Genomic DNA, 24,213 nt, shown 5'->3' on the forward strand with positions numbered 1-24,213 from the left:
TATTTCCATGGGTTGAGCATTGTTTGAGTCTTTCTGGCAGGGATCGGGATTCGAGAGTCGCGACTGCCTGCTTTCTGATCAATGTCAAAGTTACCTTTTCCTCGTGCAAACTGCAAAGGCATTCAAGTTGTTCATTATTGTTTTACTTCATTGCGATAAGTTAATATCGTAATTATAATTATGGTTAAAAGTTAAAACCATTGTGTGGTTAGAGGCCTGGGTTAGGCCATATACATGTACATAAGGACTACTACATTGTACATAAAAACTCGGCTTGCTCTGACTCGACTGTAGTCTAGTACCAAGAGTCCATTTATATTTGGGGTTGTGGACCCTTGCTAGGAGTACTGCACTGCCAAGCGACGTACATAACTAGTACAGTAGAAGAACCTGGCCGGCTGTTGAGTGTTGTGGCAGCCAGCAAACAGATCCCTCTCGAATATTATAATAATAATAATCTTTATTTCAGGATTACCCAAAGGCTGACGCCTATCGGGGGGATCCCCTATTTGAATGGCCCGAGCTGGTGATGCACTGAGAGACTGGAAGACGGATCTCTTTTTTTATTAGCATCCAGTCGCTGCTGTCATTTACGATCGTCCTGGAGAGATAGTCTTCTGTGATATTGTCTTCCTACCCTCCAGGACTCCCTGGCAGCGAAAATCCAAATATTCGCTCGTCGCTGCATCCACGACCGGCCGTTCAAGTGTCCTGTTTAGGAATTATTACGTCAGAACACAGAGTGATCGCACCGGTGATTCAAATCAGTCCAGAATCAAATAAAATCAGTCTAGCAAGTAAGGAAACCAACACATTGCAGGGGCGGGGGATGGGGTTACGATGGGGTACAGTGTGAGCTACTACAGGAGCATATGGATGATAGAATGAGGCTAGACGCCATTGATTTAAGGGGGCAGCCTACCCATAAATTTCATATGGCATTCAATTGACCGTAACTTTGGTGTTTCTCAATGGATTTGAGTGAAATTTTGACCACACACTCCTGCCACTATGCTGGCCCTCAGGACATGATTTATAAGTTCTTGCGCCTCACTGACAGGCTTTCCAGGCCGGAAAAACTCAAATTTCCGGCATAGTGCCACGGTGTGCGAGCCACCCAGGAGCCAAACAAATGCATTTACAATTTTTTCACATTTTCGTTCTCATTCTGTTCGTGCGCGGGACTCAAACCTAGAACAAGTCCAGAAGCAGCCGTGGGTGATGGGGTAGGGCCCCTCAACGAGGCCCTGGAATCTGTCACAACGGAACGAGTGGGCGTTCTCGCACACACTCCCACAGACCCAAGTCAATTTTTGAATTTTTTAGGTTTAGCACGTGCTACGAGGTCGTACCTTTGATACAACATCCAGTGCTGGGACCTCCACAGCAAGCCATTTCCACAGCGCTGCACACCAAATCCAGGATACCCTCAGAAACCGGCAAAGACTACCACTCACGTTTCACTACTGCCTAGTACCAAGAGTAGATAAACTACTCTTGCTAGTACTGAATCCTACCTGACTTCTTGACACGACTCAAACTTGCCAAAGTCACTAAATCAACGTCAACTACAATAATCAAGCCACATATCTGCAACGTCACGAGGGTGCTGGCAAAAGTCCTGCTGCACGGCGGCGGGCTTCGCCCGCCGCCGTGCAGCCCAATACGTGGCTCAAAAACCTGATTTTTTGGACTTGGAGCAAAATTCTGCACACTTTCACGTGTTTCCATGATACGACAAGTTGCGCACGGTCTGCTCACATTCAAATACAGTGCTGCCAACAAATGACAGCGTGCAACAAAAAATCTTTCCTTGCAAGGGCACATTTTCGGCCATAACTCTTGAACGGCCGGTCAGATCGGGACACAATTTTCAGAGAATTTGCAGCTATTCATGCTCTTTCAACTGACGTAGCACTCAATATGAATTTACAAATTCGATTTTTCAGCGAATTTTTGGGTAGTCTGCCACCTTAAACGCATGCTTGCTATTTGTTTCACGCAGGTCGGGGGGGGGGGGGGGGTAATTGGTTGAAATTGTGAAGGGACAGGTTCAACGCTTCGAAGCCCCAGATAGGCGTTAGCCTTTGGGTAATCCTGAAATAAAGATTATTATATACTAAGTACCATTCAAAGTAGGTCACTTTTTTTTATCTGCTCACCAATGGTCAATCCTTTCTAATTTTATGTAAGAATTATTTTATCTGATCAAATCCTATCCTATGGGTACCTAATGTTCTGCAAGGATGTTAGGAAATGAACTTCTCGACATTAAATTGGTCAGTTACACTCCGTGTTTTCGGTTTTTCAACAGGGTTCTTTTTCCCGCCGATCTATCTGTGTGACATAATCAGTTAGCTTCGGTGACTTCTTTCTCTTATGATTTTTTCTGCTCCGCTCCCCATTTGTTTAGGAATGAGTTTGCTCCCACACTGGAGCTCACGCTATTCCGCCGACGACTTGACACTTGACTGACTCACGACTGCCATCCGGAGAACACGAGAAGTCCATCGAACCTTCCACTCGGCAAACCTGCAAGAAAGCACCACTCCCTGCTCAATACACAGTGTTTCGGGGAATTCACCCCTCATCAGTTGTACTTGAGTAGGCTGAGGAAGATTGTGCCTGAAGAGCACCACTTATATAGTGCTGTCCAGACACAAACATCACCAGGGATACAAACTTACAGAGACAAACACCTCGTGAACACCAGACAGCAGCGTGAGTCAGTTATCGCTCCTGGACGGTGAGAGCAGACGTAGAGGATCCTCGGTCATTCACAACGCTGTCACCTCCAAACCAGCTAGTCGCACGCCCGCGCTGGGCACAACAGTACGAAATAGAGGTTGCGACTTCGGCGATGATTTTGTTTAGGAATGGATTTGCTCCCACACTGGAGCTCGAGCTCCCGTGTGGGAGCAAGCCCATTCCTAAACAAAATCATCGCCGAAGTCGCAACCTCTATTTTGCTCCCCATTTACTATTATTATTAAATTTGTCGTGTCGATCGCATGTATAAAAGGCGGTGCCATCGCCTGTTTGTGTCAACAACAACAACAACAACAAATTCTCCACGGTGGGGACATGCACGGGCAGCAAGTGTACTCTGCGGAGGCTTTGTTTCTATTTTTTACTTTGTTAACATACCCAGCTAGAAAATAATAATGAAAGACAACGTTTTTTCCACTGGTTTGAGAGAAAGACACAAACGGGAAAAGTCTGAAGAAAAAATTGACTGTCACCACCAGGACTCGAACCAGGGACCCTCGCTGGAGGCCAGCGATGCTCTAACCACTGAGCTGTGGTGTAGTCGTTATCCCAGCAGGGACCGTTCAACATTTTCCTCAGACTTCATAACTCACACTGCAATGGTTGGTTCGGCCCATTGTCAGATCTCGAGGGCCGGCTGGCACAGCCGGTATCAAAAGAGTGAGTGCCACCTCGGTGGTTGCCATACGCCATTGCTGCTATATAGCATGTTCCTCCAACCCAGTCCAACCCAGTCCAAGGCCTCTCGTCCATCTGGCGGTCGCTGGGCCTTGGACTGGGTTGGAAGGTATGGATGGAGACCGGATGGGCTCGCACATCAATTATTGTGCTCTCTTGTACCATCATCCTTCAATGCGACGGACCCCGAGATAGGCGGTCAGCCTTTGGGTCGAAGGAGCTAAGCCTTTCAAAACAAAGACAGGTGTTCTTTTCTTCCAGCCTGTGTCTTGTGTCCCAAGCATCCGGCGTTGGTAGGTTTCCCGACCGTGGATGGGTTACCATGCTGACTATGGCCGTGCAGCACTGGGGAGGGCACAATTCTATCCACCAGTATACATGTACATGTACTACATACAGTCAACTTCGCTTATAACGACACTCGGCGGGGCATCAAAAAGGTGTCCTTATTCGCGAAGTGTCGTTATACCCGAAGTCTCATTATATTAATGTATTACAGTGGGATGGGAATTTGCTCTGGGCATGGAAATTCTGTCGTTATTCGCAAATTGTCGTTATATCCGCAGTCGTTATTAGCGAATTGTTGGTATATCCGCAGTCGTTATTAGCCAAGTTGACTGTACATGTCCGTGTAGATCTGCTTGGGCGTTATTGCGGAAGCATGCGTCGCTGCCCTTCTGGACCGTTAGTTACAAATCAAGTTCTAACAGAATTCAAATTGAGAGAAATACACAAACCTACTGTACATACATGTACATGTAAAATGCTCTTGCTCTCAACCTGCGGAAGTCCACGCGTTTTAGAAGCTGCCGCGCAGACTACATCATGTAGGATATGTGGCCCTGGCAGTATTTCAGCGATGCACATGCAGTGCATACAGTGGCTGGATAGAACAATTGACTACTGCAATTGACTACTGTATGTAAGAGTTATTGGAACTGGTGCGCTGGATAGCGCTAACGCCGAGACCCTAGATCGGCGTTGCTAGTCCCGCCTCACCGGCACAGGCTCCCTACTAGTACATTGTCTGTCTTTCTCCTTTGTTGTCTCGATCATTATTTTCTTTTGTCTTCTTCTTCTCCTCTCTTTGTTATGGTCTATCAGTAGGAGGTGCATTCTGTAAAAAGTAAAATAAAAAATATAACTCTGTGGAACAAACAATAGGAGGACAGAGGAAGTGTTTTTACTCAGAGTTTTCATAGGCCATTCACACGACGTGTAAATATTTGCACATGTGTGACCAAGATAACACTGGCAAACCGTGATCCAGTTCACACGGTGCTGCATCAGCGCTGGGCAAACTTTGCAACCGTCAATGTATCCATAGTGACCTCCTGAAAATGCCGGGAAATGTTCAATTTTGAATTTTCCCTTGTTCAAGCACTGCATTTGCAGTACGCACTTTCAACAACCGACACTTTTCCTGGCGTGCAAAGATAATCGCGAGCAAAAGGGCCTCGGCCAAGATAAAAAAATCAGTTGCACGCGTGTGTCCAAGTTTATCGTATCCGAGTAAATATCCTTGGAAACAGTACGATAAAAGTAAGTTTGCCCGTCGTGTGAATGGCCTATAAGCGATCATCAGAAAACAGTAACTCTGTGGAACCATGTCGCCGTCACGACGTCTCGTTTGTCAAGCTGGTGACTCGAGCTACAATAGGGCTTGAAAGTGATGACGTCAAAAACGGCCAGGGAGTAGTAAGTTGACATCAGATTTCTATTTTGGATTCACTGAGGTGTGACTTTGCTATTGCCTCAGTATGTGGGTGCATAGCAAACCAATCATGTCGTATGCAGGGGTGACTTTTACTTCACCACCAGTTGTAACCCCGCCCCCAGTAGTAGGGTCCAGCGGATAATGCGCCGAAAATGTTCGTATAATGCTAACCATAATGCTCCAAAAACTGCCTTATAATGCTGATTATAATGCTTCAGCAAGGGATATAATGCTCTTGGTTTGGGAGAAAAATGGAAGAAAGTTTGCACATTGTCAAATTACCAGGAAATTATGCATATCGTCGATCTGCATCTGAAGTTGCCACCTTATCTCTCACGAGCTCCACCACTTCTTGGCACTATAAGACATGATCGCTTCTCCATTGATTGCTCTCCATTCCAACTTTGATGCAGGGTTGTGGCAGAATAGTCGGTGTATCAAATCTTTCCCCGAAGTATCCATGTAGTGAGAGATGAAACCATTACTGCAGGTAGTCATTCATTGTTGGGATGAAGTTTATCTTGGCAAATAGTATTCCTGCCTGCAGACAAGTTGTCACTGCATCCACTCTGTGAATAATGTCTTCATCTGAAACACCAGACGTGAGGCCAGCTCCTGAGATCCGATCTCAGATGGAGAGCCCTCCCATTGCGGAAATCCCGAAAACACGTGGTCAGAAGTTATTTTGCCACTCTACATCCTTTGCTTGTGCTCTCATTTTGTCCTTGAGATGGTGTGTAGACGTATGGCTTGCCACAATACTCTTCCTTTCTGATAGCATTTGACTGTAGGCCTGGCATTACAACCGTCCACAACTAACTGTACGTGCTTCATCAGGAAAGACAGGCGTTCCTGCGCAATCGACTCTTGCTTGGTACTGCGTCCATGAGACATTCTAGTTCTTTTCGAGCCTGCTGAGCTGGACTCGGCAAAGGCAGTTCTTTTGGAACGAGCTCTTTCTGTTTATAGCCGCTCCTTCATCCTGGTCCAAATTTAGCAATGCATCAGTGTCTACTTCAGTATCGCTAGAGATGCTATCGCCGGAGCCTCTGGCAAAACTTGAAAACTCTTCTTCGTCTGTTTGATATTCACTTCGCGTATGTCTCCTCCATAGCTCTCCATTGTTCTAAAAGTAAAAGAAACCTCGTAAATATTTCTCCGGATTTGTGTCACTTGAACTGCCTCGGCCTCGGTTGGGCATGCTTCACAAAATTAATGGCTTGTAAAGTTGTATACATTTACTTGACCACATCGCTACAATCATAACGTTTTTATGTAACAATAGTTATGTAGCGTTAGTTCTAAAGGTGTTACGTGTCTACACAATCACAAAGTCATGCGCCGGTACAATGCATAGTGCTCAAACGCCCGGAATGGGCGGAGCGTAGTTCGCAAGAGGTACTCAAAAGGAGTAAAAATAGGGCTGTTTCGTTGTTACTCAGAGTTTCATGGCAAAAAGCAATCATCAGACAACATTTCATCTTTTTTTTTTTTTTTTTTTTTTATCCCACCTTCCAACCCGGCAAATATTTTGATTTTGATAAAAACGATGCAAAGCCTCTCAATTATTTAGTAATACTTGATGTATATATAAGAATAATAACAATAGTTACACTTTCACACCAAACTAGCTCGGTGCAGCACCAATCACTGCAGGGGAACCCGACCCTCCACCATCGCCAACTCACGAAGCATGTGAACTGGACGGTGACGGGCCGACCGAGCACCCCTGACACACAACACAGTGGAACGTAGCAGCGCGAAAGACACCCGACAACGATAATAACCCATCAACGACGAATAGCTACCTCCCGAAGATTGAGATGTAAGGAGGCAAAGGCGCCCGAGGAAGGCCGTGGATGCCGGCGCAGCAGCCCCATTCACAGAAAACACAAGAGGTGCAAAGGCACCACGCTCAACATTGACCACTCTCGCCTGATATTGCAATCTCTTAGCGCCCTCATGTTGCCGGAAGAGCGCGTCCAGGCTTCTGGACGCGTAGGAAGAAGCGTCAGGATTAAACCCCCTTACATCAAGACAACATCTCATGATCATGATTGTAGCCGATTGTTGCCAAAAACCTGGGATTACCCGATATTATCCACTATGAAACTCGTTATGCCGCTCAAACCTCACATAATGCTCGTTTTGTTCCTTTCTAATGCTCCATAATGCTCTGATGCTCGGATAGTCGTATAATGCCGGCATTATCCGCTGGACCCTACCCAGTAGCCAAATCAGTCAGTTTCACTGGCTACATCACCACCTTCCTGTGAGTAAGACGGCTTGAAATGTGCTTGGATCCATACAAAAACTGGATCCAAGTGGAGCCAGTTTTTGAATTTTTGAAATTGTTGCTATGCTGTGACGTAGCACTTTCAAGCCCTATAGCCTATAGTATTGTTACAATCGTGCAGTTTATGATCTACTAATTCCAGACCAGGCAGGCACAGTGGGTTGGTCAACGACCATGATTGAGATACGAGAGGTACCTGGTTCAAGTCCTGCCTGGAAGCGGTTTTTCCAGCCGTGCTGCTACCCACAGTCAACTGGGAACTTGTGGCCAGGCACAAGGGGTACATGGATGCAGCTAATGGGGTCGTTCTCTGCACTTGTGCCAGTGGTTGTGAGACTTACCCACTCACCCGTCAGCGCCATAGTGACCAAAACTGCGAGGAAGATTGGCGCCTTGTGGCGAGCCCGTCGATGCCTCTCCCGCAGCTCGCGCAAGATATATGTAAAGGCTATTGTCATGCCGGAGTATAATAATGGTGCCTGCTGCTTCTCTGCAGCCCTCCGCGTGACCCAACTTCAGCGTCTGCAAGCCATGCAAAACCGGGCGATCCGATGCATTGATGGCAGCCCGCCATGTTCCGCGATGCAGCCCCTCCTGGCTGCCAACTCGATTTACCGCGTCACTGAACTTTCTAAAACAAAAGCTCCTGATCTTCATCTGGCGGTGTCTAAATGACTCCACTAGCCTTGCTCTAGCCCAGCTTCTCAAACCAGCAGCATGCAGCGGCAGAAGTACGCGCCATCAGCATGCCAATGGTCTGCTCAGCCAGCCAGCTCGCAGTCGGTGTGGCCAAACGAGATTCGCCACCGCAGGAGCATTGCTGTGGAACAGTTTGCCTAGAGAGGTGCGCACCGTATCCAGATTGCAAGAGTTTAAGCTAGCCTGCCTTCCTTATGTATGCCTGGAATAGATTGTGTTTCGTCAGGTTTTGACATGTTCCTTTTCTTCTCAGTATTCTCGCTCGCATAGTACTCCACTTCTATGATAATATTGCCTATGCTGTTGCTCATTAGGATTTTGGCAAATTCTATCCTTCGCTTTCATATAACTGGGCCAGGAACCCGTTTGAACTTGCGAAGTAAAATAAAATCAATCAATCAATCAATCACCCCCACCGTTAGGCGCTGCATCTGCCGCTAAGGTTTACCGGGTGTTAGCGGCCGTCGTGGGTTCCCTTCGGGAACGGACACGATAATTTACTTTTTTTTTAAATTCCAGACCACGACGCGAACTTGCAGGGCACTTTCACGCGTACGGCGCAACTTTTTTTTCTCGCTAGTTAGAAACTGCCTTGGGCTGCGCCTAGCCAGGACGGGTGGAAACAATACAACAGTCATGCGAGCACCAGCCATACCGAGGGTATCGTTAGTGCCGCTACTGCCATAGGCTATGAGTACAGCAGATAATCCCCTTACTTTACAGCATGCTGTCGCTGCGTGGATTGAAAAAGCCGAACGAAGTGTTAAAATAGTCATCGTGCACTATCCATGGGTGTTAAATTATTAAATTCTGGTTTGATTAGAGGTTTGTTGCTGCGTACCGGGCTCTCTAAAACTAAGCAAGGTGTTAGATGGATGTCGCAGTGACACCTGCATCACCCACGGGCTTGCCTATGTTGGCGTGTGTGTGTGTGTGTGTGTGTGTGTGCGCGCGTGTGTGTGTGTGCGTGTGTGTGTGCGCGTGTGTGTGTGTGTGCGTGTAAGTGTCCGCAGCTCGGGAACACCCTCCAAACTGGCGGCGTACTGCTCACCACCAACCCAGACCCCTTGGCGCGGCTCAAACCTCACAGCCAGCTAGAGCCGCGTCCGATACGCACAAGGAACAGGCAGTAGTGTGAATTTACCGAGCTTTATAATGCCAAAGAGAAAACAGTTAGACGCATTAATCCCCGCTTGCTCGGTGGATGCCATTTTTTTTGCTGGAAGTTCAAAAGCGTGGACAGCTACTGCCATACTAGTGGCAATCTCTCTCCGGTCAAGGAGGTCAGGCGGAGCTTAGAGAACTAACGATTACTTTCGGCACAGACGATGACAGCCGGAATGGCCGTAGTGCGAGCATCTTGCGCCACACTTCTGCTGTGCACGCTCGCGTCACTGGAAGTCCGCGTGAGTGCAGGTGCCAGTGCCAGTACCAGTGCCACCGCCCAGAACTTGCAGAAGACAACTAACAACAAGGCTGGTACGCATCATGTGGTGTCCAAGCGCGAAAGTGCATCCGTTCCCAACGGCGACGATCCCTATGGAGACTCGACGTATTTCGATCTGGAAATCAACCAGGCCTTCCCGGGCATGCTGAAAGCCGCCCAGCGTACCACTGGCGTCCAAGAAGATCCCTACAGAGACTCCGCGTACTTGGACCGTGCAATCAATCGAGCGTTCCCGGTTGCCAGATCGACCAGTGAGCGCCATCCGGTACACGTCAAGGCCGCAAAGAACAGCAACACAGCTTCCCGTCGCCATGGTCACCAGTCAGTGGATGTAGCTGTTGCAGCGGACCACGGGCCCAACCATGAACAACATCAAGGCTCGTACATGGAAACGGCCGTTACACTTGGTGACTTGACAGCCAGGAAAGACGGCAAAAAGACGTCCGTACGACGTCATCACAACGAGAAGGCCAGTGCACGTCCGGCACACCTCCGTCCAACCCAGCACGCACGGGAGCCGAACCAAGCCAGGAAGACTCTGGCCGGACATGCACTGACGCAGGACAGCCACCTCAAGGCGGGACATCGATCACGTACCAGCAGCAACACCATCAAGAAGCAACAGAGGAAGTCCGCAGCGCTTCGCCTCAACGCCAATCACAAGCGTGGGAAACCTGCCAGCAAGAAGAAGGTGGAAAAGAGTGAATCCTATAGCCGGGTAGGTGGCAAACAGGAGCACATAGGATCGGTTGACGTCATGGATACCATCAGCAGCGCATTCAATCTGTACGGGAGCGGCGGAAGCGGGTTTTCCCCTGGTGACGCAACTGAACGTCATGCCGACAAAAGTGTGACGAAGGCTGTTGGAGACAACGGTGAACATAGCCCTGGACACAAGGTCAGCAAATCGGCTACCGAGTTGCCTACCTACAGTAGTCGCCATGGGGACGATGATCCCGAGACGGTTGAAGCTGGAGAGGGTGCGAGTGGCAGTGGGGACGGCTCAAGCAGCGGAGATTCGTACAGCGCAAGCGAAAGCGCCACCGTCGACTTCCAGATGGGCAGTGGTAGCGGCGGCTTTGGGCTTCCGCCCCTGGGTGGATCGGGCGAGGGATCCGGCCTGCAGCCGGAGGAATCCGGCTCCGGTCACCAGCATAGCGGAGACGGCTCATCTTCGGGTGACGGGCACAGCGGAGGTGGAGAGGACAAGCAGCCCGATCAGGGTGGTTCAGGAGAGCATCACGAGGGCGGTGGATCCCAGCCAGAGGAAGGCGGACACGGCCGTGATGAGCAGCCAGCAGCCGACGGCTTGAGCGAAGAAGAAACGAAAGTGTTGCTCGAGTCGCACAACCGAGTGCGTGCCAACGTTAGCCCAGCGCCGTGCGACCCGCTTCCAGAGCTGCACTATGACAGCGATCGGCTGGGTAAGATGGCGCAGAGCTATGCGGAGCAATGCCAGTTCCATCACAATCCCGAGTTGAAGCTCTACAACAACCCCGAGTTGAAGAGTTACAACGACCCCACCAGTAGCCCTGGAAGCACATCGCACACGGTCGGAGAAAACATGTACATGACAACACTGATCGGTGATCACCCGGACGAGGCGGTGGTCTCGTGGGCGGACGAGGCAGCTTTCTACGACGCGTCAACCGGCGCGTGCATCGCTGAACTGCAATGCCGCCACTACACTCAGATCGTCTGGTCTGCCACACGCTTTGTGGGATGTGGCACGGCGGTCTGCGCTGCGAGCACCACCGAAGACTACCCGTTCGACGCGGACCGATTCCCAGAGGCGCGTCTCGTCGTCTGCAACTATTCACCATCAGGCAACGTCCGAGGTAAGATCCCATACGAGGTATGCGACGAACAAAACAGCACAGATTATGATGCGCAACCAGCTCATAAACCCGCGCCCAACGCTGCAGTGGCTCTTGTTGCCAATGAGGATGATGTGGCCCACCAGCCTAGCAATGTCGAGGCCGCAGTGGAGCACCGTAGCAACAATGACGTCATCAGCCATCTTGAACAAGAACTGTTCGACATTGAACACAGCCTGGAAAAACTTCTGACCACGGACAGATCGCGGAGTGACATACCAGCAAGTCACGCTGGGCGTCATCCATCAAAGCATCATGCAGACCATCATCAACAACAGCATCGTGCAGGGCCTCATCCAGCACCGCGCCAAGCTGGGCAACACACGCCACAGCATCGCGCAGGGCATCATCCATCACAACATCTTGCAGGGCATCATGCACCACAGCATCGCGCAGCGCATCATGCACAACCACAGCATGCTGCAAAGACGCAAGCTAGGAGTGCGGACACCAGCACAGGACACCACAAGAAACCTTCTTCTCCACACGACGGCCAGCAGATGATCATGAGGAAGCGCCGTGCCTTGCTCCGCAAGAAGCCCGCTCAATAGCTCCATGGAGAATCTGTCCAGCGCATTCCAATCCTGATGCTGGTATTCAGACACTGTCCGCGCTGCCTGTCGAGCATTGTTGATCATCCTGGTCTGTAGGCATGGAGATTAGCGCATTGCTGTTATACCACTCATTCACCCTCATTGTCATCACCCCGCATGGTATTCCCCCGTATGGTATTCAGATATGCTAACAGCAGTCTGTTCAACCTTGCCACCATTCCAAAGCAGGACACCCGCAGTATAATGTACACAAAGGCAATACGGTCTCCCACGTAAATGTATACAACTGTTTCGGTCCAAAGCAGGACGGTTGGACAGTCTGTAACAGCTACATGTATAATCATCGTGTATGCTCACCATCCTTAGTAACTGTTCTATCAAGCCCCTGCATGATTAGCTCTCAGTGTTAGGTTTCTGCATGACCTGGGCCCATGGTACCATACTACCAAGAGTACATAACATTATGTACTCTTGATACTACTTCGAAGTACATGTACAATCATGTACATGTACATCATAACAACTGCTTAACCATTGCAAAATTGTAGTCATCAATAATTACACACACAACAGAGGCGAAAGGCGGTGTAGCTATACCTTTTTTAAAGTATTATTAATTTCGCTCATTTCAGCGATCATCAGACAGCAGCATTCACAAAATATTAATTTTGTTGCGTTAGTCCACAGTGCATGCAATGCCACTGGCATGCAAATCTACATCCCGCGTGATCTGTGAGTGTGTTCATATCACTGGATGATTCGGGACACAGATCCTTCCCTATTCTGACTTGGTTACGCCGAGTAGAGCTCCCCTGGCTTGTGTAGCTTTAGCTATCACGTGACTCGATCTAAGTTGCTGGCATTGCAGTGATCAGGTCAAGCTGTGAGTCGTCGTGGTGAACACTGACTTGGCATGCCCGACAAGAATGCAGTGCTGAAACTAAATTAATTCATGCACGAAGAAGGGAAACTAAATTATTTCCCTGTCTCAGACTCAGAGTGGTACCATGGTTACACGATCGCGCGAGCGATCATCGGACATAACAGCACGTACGTGTACAGTGAAACCTGTCTAAGGCGACCGCTCACGGGACCTTCAAAATGTGGTCTCTGTTACCAGGTGGTCTCGTTATCCAGGGTCATTTGACTGGAAATCGTTTAATCGTATCCCTTGGTGCTGGTTGTAGTGGTCTTCTAGGACAGGTGGTCGCCTTATCAGAGTGGTCTCCATGAGACCATGACAGGTTTTACTCGTTATCCAGGGTCATTTGACTGGAAATCGTATCCCCTGGTGCTGGTTGTAGTGGTCTTCTAGGACAGGTGGTCGCCTTATCAGAGTGGTCTCCATGACAGGTTTTACTGTAGTATAATAGTGCTGAATCTTACGAGTACAAAATGGTCACAACACTCAACAGCCTCTTTTACGGGCGAAAGCAACACAATGAAATGAGAGGAGAAACCAGGGTATGAAGGATAGGAAGAAAATAACATACATGTACATGTGTGGAAAATATGTGCTGAATCCGAGGCTACTGCCCGCGGCCTGTTTCTACGCAATATGGCATGCGGTCTATTTCTTTCCTGGCGGCAGACAGATGGAATGCTCTTCCCACTGACTGCCGTCAGGCCCCGTCTCTTACTCTGTATGTAAACATGGTAAAAATTCACCTAGGGTTCCCAGTAAAAAGGCAACGCCTGTTGGGACTCCCCTAGTTAAAATTTAATAATAAAATCTACTACTACTCTACTACTACAGACTGTACTACTATTACAGTGCTGGCAACTGAAATCCGACCCCCTGGGCGGTGCGTTCACGTTCTAGCGGCCTCTATTTCGTAGTGTTACGATGTGAGCGCACCGCTCAGGGGTCGGATTTCAGTTGCCAGCACATGTAGTACGGTATGTACACCGTACATAATCTATACTACAGTGCTGGCAACTGAAATCCGACCCCCTGAGCGGTGGATTCACATTCTAGCGGTCTCTGGTTCGTAGTTTTACCATCCCGTGTTGGGTCTTTGCGATGTGAGCGCACCGCTCGGGGGGGGGGGGGGGGGGGTCGGATTTCAGTTGCCAGCACTGTACAATTATCCTCGGGCTCCATTCTATCTCCCTTTCGCGCCTGTTTTTTCTCCCCTCCCCACTCTCTTTCTGCCCTCTCCTCTTCTACATTGTAAGTCGTCTCCTTGTGAGAAGGCACCATTGCCTGTTTGGCTGCACGACTATAAATAAAAGCACAACAACAACACATGTGCATGTAGTTACACAGCAAAGTGAGGACGTATTATTCGGTTTCAACTACCGTATTATCTCTAATATAAGCACAGTCTCCAATAATAGCACGTCTCCAATAATAGAACACCTTGGGGCAGCATTCAAAAAATAAAGTGCTCAGTCTCCATTATAAGCACACTGTGTAAATCTATTATCTGTACCGGCGAAAAAACCCCTGAAATGTGTGTCATACATGACTTTGGCATGGCAACATGCCTCTGAAATGAGGTTGAAATAATAATGGAACAGTCTACAATAAAGGAACGTCTCCATTAATAGCACGGGGCGGAGGTACATTGAAAAAATAAAGGACCGTGCTTATATTAGAGATAATACGGTATTATATGTGAAAAGAATTCGGGTGGACACACCCATTCCCATAGCGCTGCACATCACATCCGAACCAGTTCCGTTATTTTTACAACGTTTCGGCACTTGGCCATCGTCAGGTAATAGCAATGAATACCGTGGAAGCCACACAAGAGCAGTATATACGCAGCGTGTAGCGCCAAAAAAGATGCGAATTATGTCACCTAGTGTGCAGAAGGGGGGGGGACAGAGAGAGAGAAAAGGCGCAACTAGCACATCACGGAGGAGAAGCAACAGAAGGTAGCGCGCATTGTGCTCTGTGAATGGCGTTACGCAGAGTGTAGCGCCAAAAAATAAAAATGATGCGAGTTATGTCACCTCTATACGGAGGGGGGGGGGAGAGAGAAGGTGCAGCTGTGCACATCACGGAGAAGAAGAGCGCGCCGTTGAGCTCTACGAAGTGAGGGCACATGCCAAATAATTATGGTGTTAATTCTAGCACAGGAGGGGAGCACGGAGCCCCATGTGTCAATGCACTATGAGGTTAAACTTCCATGCCAAACTGTTACCACCAGGGACGCGACGAGGCATCAGGAACAGAATGGATTTGAGTGACCCGCCTCATATTATAATTATTCAGTGATATTGAAGTAGCAGCAGGGGAAGGTGAGAAAAATTCACAACAAATCCCATCCGGTGCTTATGTTCACATGGGGCTTGGCATCACGAATCTCAATCGCCTCGCGCAGTTTGCGACGGGCTCGATCAGGCTCTCTTCCTATCACTTCAACTGCAGAGAATGCACTTTGCCCATAGTTAAGCTTACATCCAGGGTGAGTGGTACGAAAATGTTGGCCCCATGGCTTGTCGAGTTCCTTTCGTCTTGCCTCACCATTGTGTTCTTCCAGGCGAGTTTCCAGAAAGCGGCCAGTCTCACCAACATATTGTTCCGGACATTCTTTGCACTTCAGCTGATATACAACATTCTTCTGCATACATACATCCTGTCCCCCGGATATACACGAGATACACGGCCCCTTTGGGCGACCTCTCTTTTTCGGTTGTAGCGGATTTGCAGCCTTGACACATAGAGGAGGAACGAGGGCGGAGCGACACAATGTGCGCCTCAGGCTACCAGTGTGCTCATATACGACTCTAACCGGAATTTTATACTTTCTGATTGCTTTATTCACTGCTTGATGTACTTTATCTGACTTATATGGAAGCTTTAGAAATGCGCAGCATGGGTTGGCATGGCGACGACGCTTTGGCCTTATGGAGGCAGTGCGTGCCTCTTCAATGATTCTCTCTGGGTAATTGTTCAATCTTAATTGTTCCTGAACCCTCGCTTCACTTTCTGCACGCATTCTGGTATTCGATGAGAGCCTCTGAGCTCTTAGGAATTGTGACGAAGCAACTGCCAATTTGATATGGTGGGGAACTGCCGAAGTATAATCAATGAGTAGACCACTAGCACATGCCTTCTGGTACAGCTTGTATGCCAGCTTGCCTTCCTGGATCATAATTGTGATATCCATATAATTTATGGAGCCACTCACCTCGCTGCTGGGGCCAACATTTTCGTACCACTCACCCTGGATGTAAGCTTAACTATGAGCAAAGTGCATTCTCTGCAGTTGAAGTGATAGGAAGAGAGCTTGATCGAGCCCGTCGCAAACTGCGCGAGGCGATTGAGATTCGTGATGCCAAGCCCCATTTGAACATAAGCACCGGATGGGATTTGTTGTGAATTTTTCTCACCTTCCCCTGCTGCTACTTCAATATCACTGAATAATTATAATATGAGGCGGATCACTCAAATCCATTCTGTTCCTGATGCCTCGTCGCGTCCCTGGTGGTAACAGTTTGGCATGGAAGTTTAACCTCATAGTGCATTGACACATGGGGCTCCGTGCTCCCCTCCTGTGCTAGAATTAACACCATAATTATTTGGCATGTGCCCTCACTTCGTAGAGCACAACGGCGCGCTCTTCTTCTCCGTGATGTGCACAGCTGCACCTTCTCTCTCCCCCCCCCCCCTCTGTATAGAGGTGACATAACTCGCATCATTTTTATTTTTTGGCGCTACACTCTGCGTAACGCCATTCACAGAGCACAATGCGCGCTACCTTCTGTTGCTTCTCCTCCGTGATGTGCTAGTTAGTAGTTGCGCCTTTTCTCTCTCTCTGTCCCCCCCCCCCCTTCTGCACACTAGGTGACATAATTCGCATCTTTTTTGGCGCTACACGCTGCGTATATACTGCTCTTGTGTGGCTTCCACGGTATTCATTGCTATTACCTGACGATGGCCAAGTGCCGAAACGTTGTAAAAATAACGGAACTGGTTCGGATGTGATGTGCAGCGCTATGGGAATGGGTGTGTCCACCCGCATTCTTTTCACAGATGAAGCTGCAGGAAGCCTCAGCCCTTCTTCAACTATTGTATGTACATGTATAGGAGTTTCGCAAGTGGCATGATCACCAGGGGGGGGGGGGGCTCAACTCTGAGTTGCAAACCTGCAGCGGAGCCCCCCCCCCTTTCCGCCTTGCGTTATGCCAGGGAGTACAATACCCGCATACCGGTATTGTACTACTCCCTGCTTTGTGCCAGCGGTCACGAGTCGATCACAACTGAACACCACGAACTGCCCATGGCTACAACCCCACGCACCCGCCATAACTACCACATCACACCGGCATAGCAGTCTGCAGTGAGTCAAGTATTCGAATCCAAGTTAGTTAGTGATTAGCCTAATAGGGATCGCGGATCCCGGGGGCGGGGGATCAATACCGAAAGAGCTGTATTTATTTTTTATTTTTATTTCACTTCGCACATTCAAACGGGATGACGACCCAATAAAATTATACATGTAGGTGCATTAATTTTGATTTTCAGGACGCTGACATCCGGAGATGATTGTGTTCCACATTCTGTTGGCCAGCGTGGGGCCAGCGTACATGACATGCTAGGCTAGGGCTGAACAGTGAATACTGGACCCCATGCAGAGTTGTGAGCCGAGATCCAGTCACAGACGACGATGTGCCGAAGGCTAACACCGTAATGAGCCACGAGCTAGCAAGGCAACAACAACTCACTGTGACGTAGGCCAGCCCAACACCAAGCACCCGAAATGTCTAGCATGCGAAACGCGACCGGAGGGTTTCGGATTAGCGAGCGGAGGGCTTCGAACGAATGCACAAAATAGCTCCCAGTCCTCAGCCGGAGAAACGACCACGCCAGGGGATTGAGTGCAATAGTACACCTTTCCCTTTTTTGTCACACGTTTTCACTGCCGGTGGGTCGCAGTTGCCCCACGTGTCGTAACAAGCGCTTGCAAATGCTCCACGGGGTGTAACGACAAGGTACTATACACAGTATGCAGCCAGGATTGCCTCGATCATTAGAGGTATTTGCGATATTTGGGGGAGTTACAATGTAGTCGCCCTCAGGCAGTTGAGATCTCACTGAACTCCATTCTTCCCTCACCTTCGAGCACTGCACCAGCCCTACTCTTGCAATCACACGTACACGTGCTTTATAATAATAATAATAAGGGGTCGTCCGTAATTTTCGAAAAATTAAAAAATCCGTCCTCGTGCAAAATTGTCTCTGACCCACCCACCCACCCCCCAATTTTTCCCATTAATTTTTTGATTTTTACCGATGCCCAGCTCGAAAATAAGAACTCCTGACCCCACGTTTTCTGACTGCACCTGTGTCAAGTACTAGCAGCTAAGTACAGTGAGTAGTAGGTCTTCCGACGTCACGGCCATGCACCGTCCCACAACTACATGAAAAGTCATGTATCATAGTAGATACTGGTGTTTGCGACAATCGATCCTACACTACGTCTACAGTACAGTACACAGTCAGCTATATACTGAATCAGTGCAACAAGTGTATCAAAGTCACTGGAGCAAAAAAAAAAAAAAAAAAAAAAAAAAGTACGAAAAATCAAAAAATTAAATTCCGCCAGCACACTTGACCACCCACCCCCTTTTTGCCTGAGGACGGATTTTTTAATTTTTCGAAAAATACGGACGACCCCTAATAATAATAATAGGGGTGAAAGTTGGCACTGAGATCCCGAGTTCGAGTACTCTGATTTTCTCCGATCGAATATTCGAGTATTTTTCATCTCCTAAAAATTGCACACCAAGGGCTTTAAAATAACATGATACAACCCTGATTGAACCGAGTAGCAGTCATTTTTCTCGGGTATATCGGTTGGTGGGTCATTTGGGCTCTCTCTACTCATGAACAAATGTTCACCACACAGCCTGCACATCACCATCTGCCGACTGCTGCCCTGAAACTGCAGATTTCTGTAGTAAATGCATGTACCATGTATGAACGAGTACTCTAATTTATTCCGAGTACGATTATTTTTGAAAAAACCGAGCGAGTACTCGAGTACTCGGTATAATTGTTTCACCCCTAAATAATAATAATAATAATAATAGCACATTTTGCGTAGTACTAGTAGAGCACTAAATAAAGAAATTCAGTGTCCTTTCCGCTTCTGTCTTGTGAGCATCATCAGCTAGGTGTAGTAGCTGCTGATACCGATTTCTCCCCGGGTGTCTTTATAGCGATATTTTAGTTAGTTTCAACCGAAGTAGCTTGCTTTTCCACTCGCTCCATTGGTGATCTGCACCAGGGAGTAGTACAATACGGGTATTGTACTACTCCCTGATCTGCACTCGTTGCTGCGACCTTCAATCCATCTTAACCCCCCCCCCCCCCCCCAGTTCCCTCTTTTCCATACTAGTAGTTATGTAGAAAGTAATCTCTTCGATACTTCCCCGATCACTCGTTGTAACAGTTCCACGAGTACAGGTGACAGCTAGGCATTGGCGGATAATGCTCGAAAAGGTGGCAGATTCTCCTCGAAAAGGTGGCAGATTCTGCTCGAAAAGGTGGCAGATTCTGCTCGAAAAGGTGGCAGACTCTGCTCGAAAAGCAGTGAAATTGGCAGAACCATACAAACCTTATGGCGGGCAAGTCCTCGAGTTCTGCTCCATGTCTTTATCCACATGCCAAACATGCATGAAACTTACTAGTACCAGAAAAGTACCGAATTCTGCCAATTTTTCTGCCTGCATTATCCGCAAAGGCCGAGTGACAGTTATTAGTCTGCTTTGTCTTGCACGTGTTACTGTCAGATAAGGTGTTTCAACGTTTCTTACTCGACGTCTTCGAGCCTATAATTGGCTTGCCGGAAAATCGCAGTAAACACTGTTTCGGAAATCACCCTATCATCGGATGTTGAGAAGTCTGGTCATAATGTTACACCCCCCCCCCCCCACACACAAAACTCTTCATACATGTGGATGTATACTGAAAGCTCATAAAAATAAAAATAAAAAGGTAATGATGTTGTGGACCAAAGCCTCTCATTCCAGTTCACACCGCAGTGACCTAGGGGTGGCCTATTCCGCGATAGCGCTAGAAAGGTGTTGCCTCTCTCCGCCTCGATGTGTGCACGCACAGCACACTCGTGCACCACGTGGTGACACTCATCTTCCTAGACCTGCCCTACAGCGAACTTAACCTACCGGTGGGTCGGAATAGAAAAAGATTGATTCGGTGACTGCGTTCATTTTGTCACAATACAGCAACAACCCAGGCAATTGCTCGCGACATTACAAGTGTGGTGCTTCGCAAAGCTAGTTCCTGAAGTGAGGGACATGCTGGTATAGCACAAGTAGGTCGATCCCGTGCTCATGAGAACGCTGCTCTCGGTATGCCGAATACTGCCACTGCTCAGCAAACAGAGGTGAAAGAAGCCCTACCCGGCAACGTCTTGAATAAATGAGACGTGCAAAGAACAAAGAAGGACAGTTGCTTTGCTCCGGAAAAGACTAATTTTCTTAGCCTAGTGTTTGCGTTCTCTGGCACCGCTACAAGATGGCTACGTCTAGGCAATGGCTTCTCCTGTCCATGCTCGTCTTGGCCTCCTTCCTGGCACCAACAGAGGGCCGTGGCGTGCGCAAAGCTGAACACGCTAAGGAAATCCTGAGCCGTGGCAGTCAAGGCCTGATGGGTAGAGTATCGAAACGAAGTGCACAAGAAAACCGTGTGCTCTATCCGGACGGAGCCAAGGTGCTGGATATGGAAAACATAATAGACCTTGCAGTCGTCGCCGCTCCCGACAATGCCGCCGCCGCCGCCGCCGTCCACTCTGCTGTGAATGTGCCTTTCCATGCCGTGACGTCCCAGGAGGCCCAAATCTTCCTGAATGCACACAACACAGCCCGGCGTGACGTTCAGCCACCGCCCTGCAAGCCTCTGCCGGAGATGAGCTGGGATAGCACGCTGGCCCGCGTGGCACAGGACTATGCCGACAAGTGCCGCTGGGCTCACAATCCAGATCCGGCTAGCGATGCCGGCGGCGAGTTCTCCTCTGTGGGCGAAAACTTGTTCATATCGACGAGTATCAAGCCAGATTTTGAAAGCGCTGTAAAAGCCTGGGTGTCCGAAAAGGTGGACTATGACTACGACACGAACTCATGCAGACCTGGCAAGGTGTGTGGTCATTATACCCAAGTCGTATGGGACAGCTCGGTCAAGGTAGGCTGCGGTGCGGCGGCGTGCGATGCCCAGGACACCTACCAGTTCCCGTTCGACTCGGCCGTGTTCTCCAAAGCTCTCATCGTCGTTTGCAACTACGCCCCGGCCGGCAATTTCATCAACCAGCGGCCGTACGAAGCGACCTGTCCTACCGTACCGCCCATGGCCGCAGCGACCGGCACTGCATTCAACGGCGCTCAGATCGCCGACATGCTTGCCGCGCACAACGAAATCCGCTTGCAGGTCTCGCCCAAGGCATGCCCAGCGCTCGCTCCCATGGTCTGGGACGCCACGCTGGCCACCGTCGCGCAGAACTTTGCGGACACGTGCCGTTTTCAGGGCAATCCGAACCGCGTGGCACAGACCAATGGCAAATATGTGTCGGTTGGCGAAAATCAACTGTTCATCATCGGCTCGTCGCCAGTGTATGGATGGGTGGCTCGTCACTGGGCGCAAGAAGCAGCTTACTACGATTACTCCACTGATACATGCAGTGCCGGAAGGAGTTGCAGCCGCTACGAGCAGATCGTCTGGTCGGCAAGCACCAAGGTGGGATGCGGCATCAAGGAGTGTACGCCGTCTAACTCGCCTTCGTACCCGTTCCCGCCCACCGACTATCCAGCCGTCAAAGTGATCGTCTGCAACTACGCTCCATCTGCGTCGCCGGGGATCAAGCCCTACACGGCTTGCTAGATACTTCATTCTGTGCAATGTCCTACTTGCAACACTGCTCACAAGCCATGCATGGCAATTTCGCGTGCGTTCTAGCAAGCTGTGCGTTTTTACCGGTGCTTTAATTAGTTCCACTCGAAGTACAGGATCAAGGCGCAGCTTGCTAAACCTTTGCTTTTTTTCACTTACTCCATGGCTGACCTCCTGTAAGCATAGCCAGTTCGAAAGTCTGCCCACCTCCTTTCTTCTCCTTCCTCTTTCTCATGTTCTGTTACATCAAGAGTAAAATCAGCCTTATTTACACTTGGTCACGTGACTGTAGCTCCACTACTAGTATACTGTAGTTGGTTTTACAAAAGTCGAGAAAGGAAGCTTGTGCAGGTCTACCCTCGTTAGTACGACATTGGTTACAAGACAACCCTCAATAATACATGTAGTAGACAACGATCCAAACTCCCCCTGATGCCTGAAACGCATACTATGCATGCACGTACGGATTATGTAATACCAAGAGTACATAATTATGTACATAATTATGTACTCTTGGTAATACTCGTAATAATAAGACAACAAATAATATCGACCCCCCCCCCCCCCCCGCCCGGGTTGTCTACTAACCAGGGAGTCGTAAAATACTGGTATTTTACGACTCCTGCTACTAACATAGGTGCCATCATTTTTCTTTGTTTCAATAAAATTACTTGTCAAAAAAAACAAAACACAATGGTAAACCTAGAGTAGTGGTTCCACAGTTGTTCTTGTAGCTTGTAATCAGGTGTGACCTTACAATGTACATCCTTAAAGTGTCATTACGCACTGTGCAGTATCACCAAGAGTACATAAACCGGTGTATGTACTCTTGGTATCACCTAATGAAATGTAGTGTAGACATCTGCACACCTCCCGTGCCTCTCTACCTGCTGGGACGAGGTGCCATGCGCCATGGAACAGAATATAGACGTTAATATGCCAAAATAAAGAAATGGAGCAGAATTCAAGGAAGTGCCTGCCTTAATTAAGGTTTGTATTGTTCTGACATGGCAATAAATAAGATAAATTGTGCACTCATAACAACAGCAAAAATGAAGAAAGTCAAGTTCCATAACGTTTTAGTTATGTATTACATTTTTATGTGACGGCGTTCCACTGATGACAGTCACAAGAAAACGTTATGGAACTTGACGTTTTAGTTATAACATATTTATGTGACGGCATTCCACTGATGACAGTCACAAGAAAACGTTATGGAACTTGACTTTCTTCATTTTTGTTGTTATGAGTGCACAATTTATCTTATTTATTGCAATTTTACGACTATTATCTCCTCGTCGATTGTTCTGACAGATCACAATTTCATTGCTTTTCGACCAGAATCTGCCAATTTTAGAGCATTACCCGCCAAGCGCTACTCAGTAGGCATTGGCAGATAATGCTCGAAACTGTGGCAGATTCTGCTCGAAAAGCAGTGAAAACGGCAGAACCATACAAACCTTATGGCGGGCAATTCCTCGAATTCTGCTCCATTTCTTTAACCACATACCCAACATGCATGAAACTTACCAGAAAAAGTACCGAATTCTGCCAATTTTTCTGCCGGCATTATCCGCATATGCCTACTACTCAGCACCCGCATCACCTTTACATCTACAGTAAACCGGTCAAGGCGACCAGACCACTCGGATAAGGCGAACACCTGTCCTCGAAGACCGCTGGAACCACGACCAAGGGATGCTATTTCCAGTCAACTGGCCTTGGATAAGGAGACCACCTGGTAACAGAGACCATATTTTGAAGGTCCCTTGAGCGGTCGTCCTAGACAGGTTTCTCTGTACATGTATGTCATCACCACTACAACTCTCTAGTATACGCCTGTATCATGCCCTCCACTCACTCAGTCATCCATTCTGTATCCCCTGACGACCTTGTTCAGACCAAGAACCGTTTGGGAAAGTATTGTAGACAATCTTTACCTCTATAAAACTCGGATGTTGTGCCAATAGTATTATCAATTTATTATGTAAAGAGTAAGGACCTATACGTTGCGAGTTATGACTATTACAGTCCACCAAGGTAACCAGATAATTAGTTACAGAGAGGTTCCAGGCTGTCCAATACAGTGCTTAATACCGAAAGCCAGAGCTACATGTACAATAGTCATGTAGTTCAAACAATAATAAGAGGATGAAAAAGTGTTTTAACTCCAAGTTTCACGCACTAAGTGATCACTAGAAACCAGTAATGAGTAACTCTGAATACTGGTTTATACACCCACAAAGCAAGAGTGTAAATGACAGCAGTTGTGAAAGATTGCATCACGGCATGACTTTGAAAGGTGTGAATAACAGCA

At 48.3% G+C, this 24,213-nt stretch overlaps 2 protein-coding genes across 2 annotated transcripts; both read left to right on the forward strand.

Annotated features, from left to right (window-relative positions):
- The first annotated feature begins 9,344 nt into the window (after positions 1 to 9,344).
- Positions 9,345 to 12,430, forward strand: LOC135819267 (uncharacterized). The gene has a single exon (XM_065332442.1). The coding sequence runs from the start codon at positions 9,488 to 9,490 to the stop codon at positions 12,032 to 12,034; it is 2,547 nt and encodes an 848-aa protein (XP_065188514.1). The 5' UTR covers positions 9,345 to 9,487; the 3' UTR covers positions 12,035 to 12,430.
- A 7,856-nt stretch (positions 12,431 to 20,286) lies between these two features.
- On the forward strand, positions 20,287 to 22,167 carry LOC135819268 (uncharacterized). The gene has a single exon (XM_065332443.1). The coding sequence runs from the start codon at positions 20,532 to 20,534 to the stop codon at positions 21,885 to 21,887; it is 1,356 nt and encodes a 451-aa protein (XP_065188515.1). The 5' UTR covers positions 20,287 to 20,531; the 3' UTR covers positions 21,888 to 22,167.
- The last annotated feature ends 2,046 nt before the right edge of the window (positions 22,168 to 24,213 follow it).

Source organism: Sycon ciliatum, chromosome 6, assembly GCF_964019385.1.
Source record: "Sycon ciliatum chromosome 6, ocSycCili1.1, whole genome shotgun sequence".
Taxonomy (NCBI): domain Eukaryota; kingdom Metazoa; phylum Porifera; class Calcarea; order Leucosolenida; family Sycettidae; genus Sycon; species Sycon ciliatum.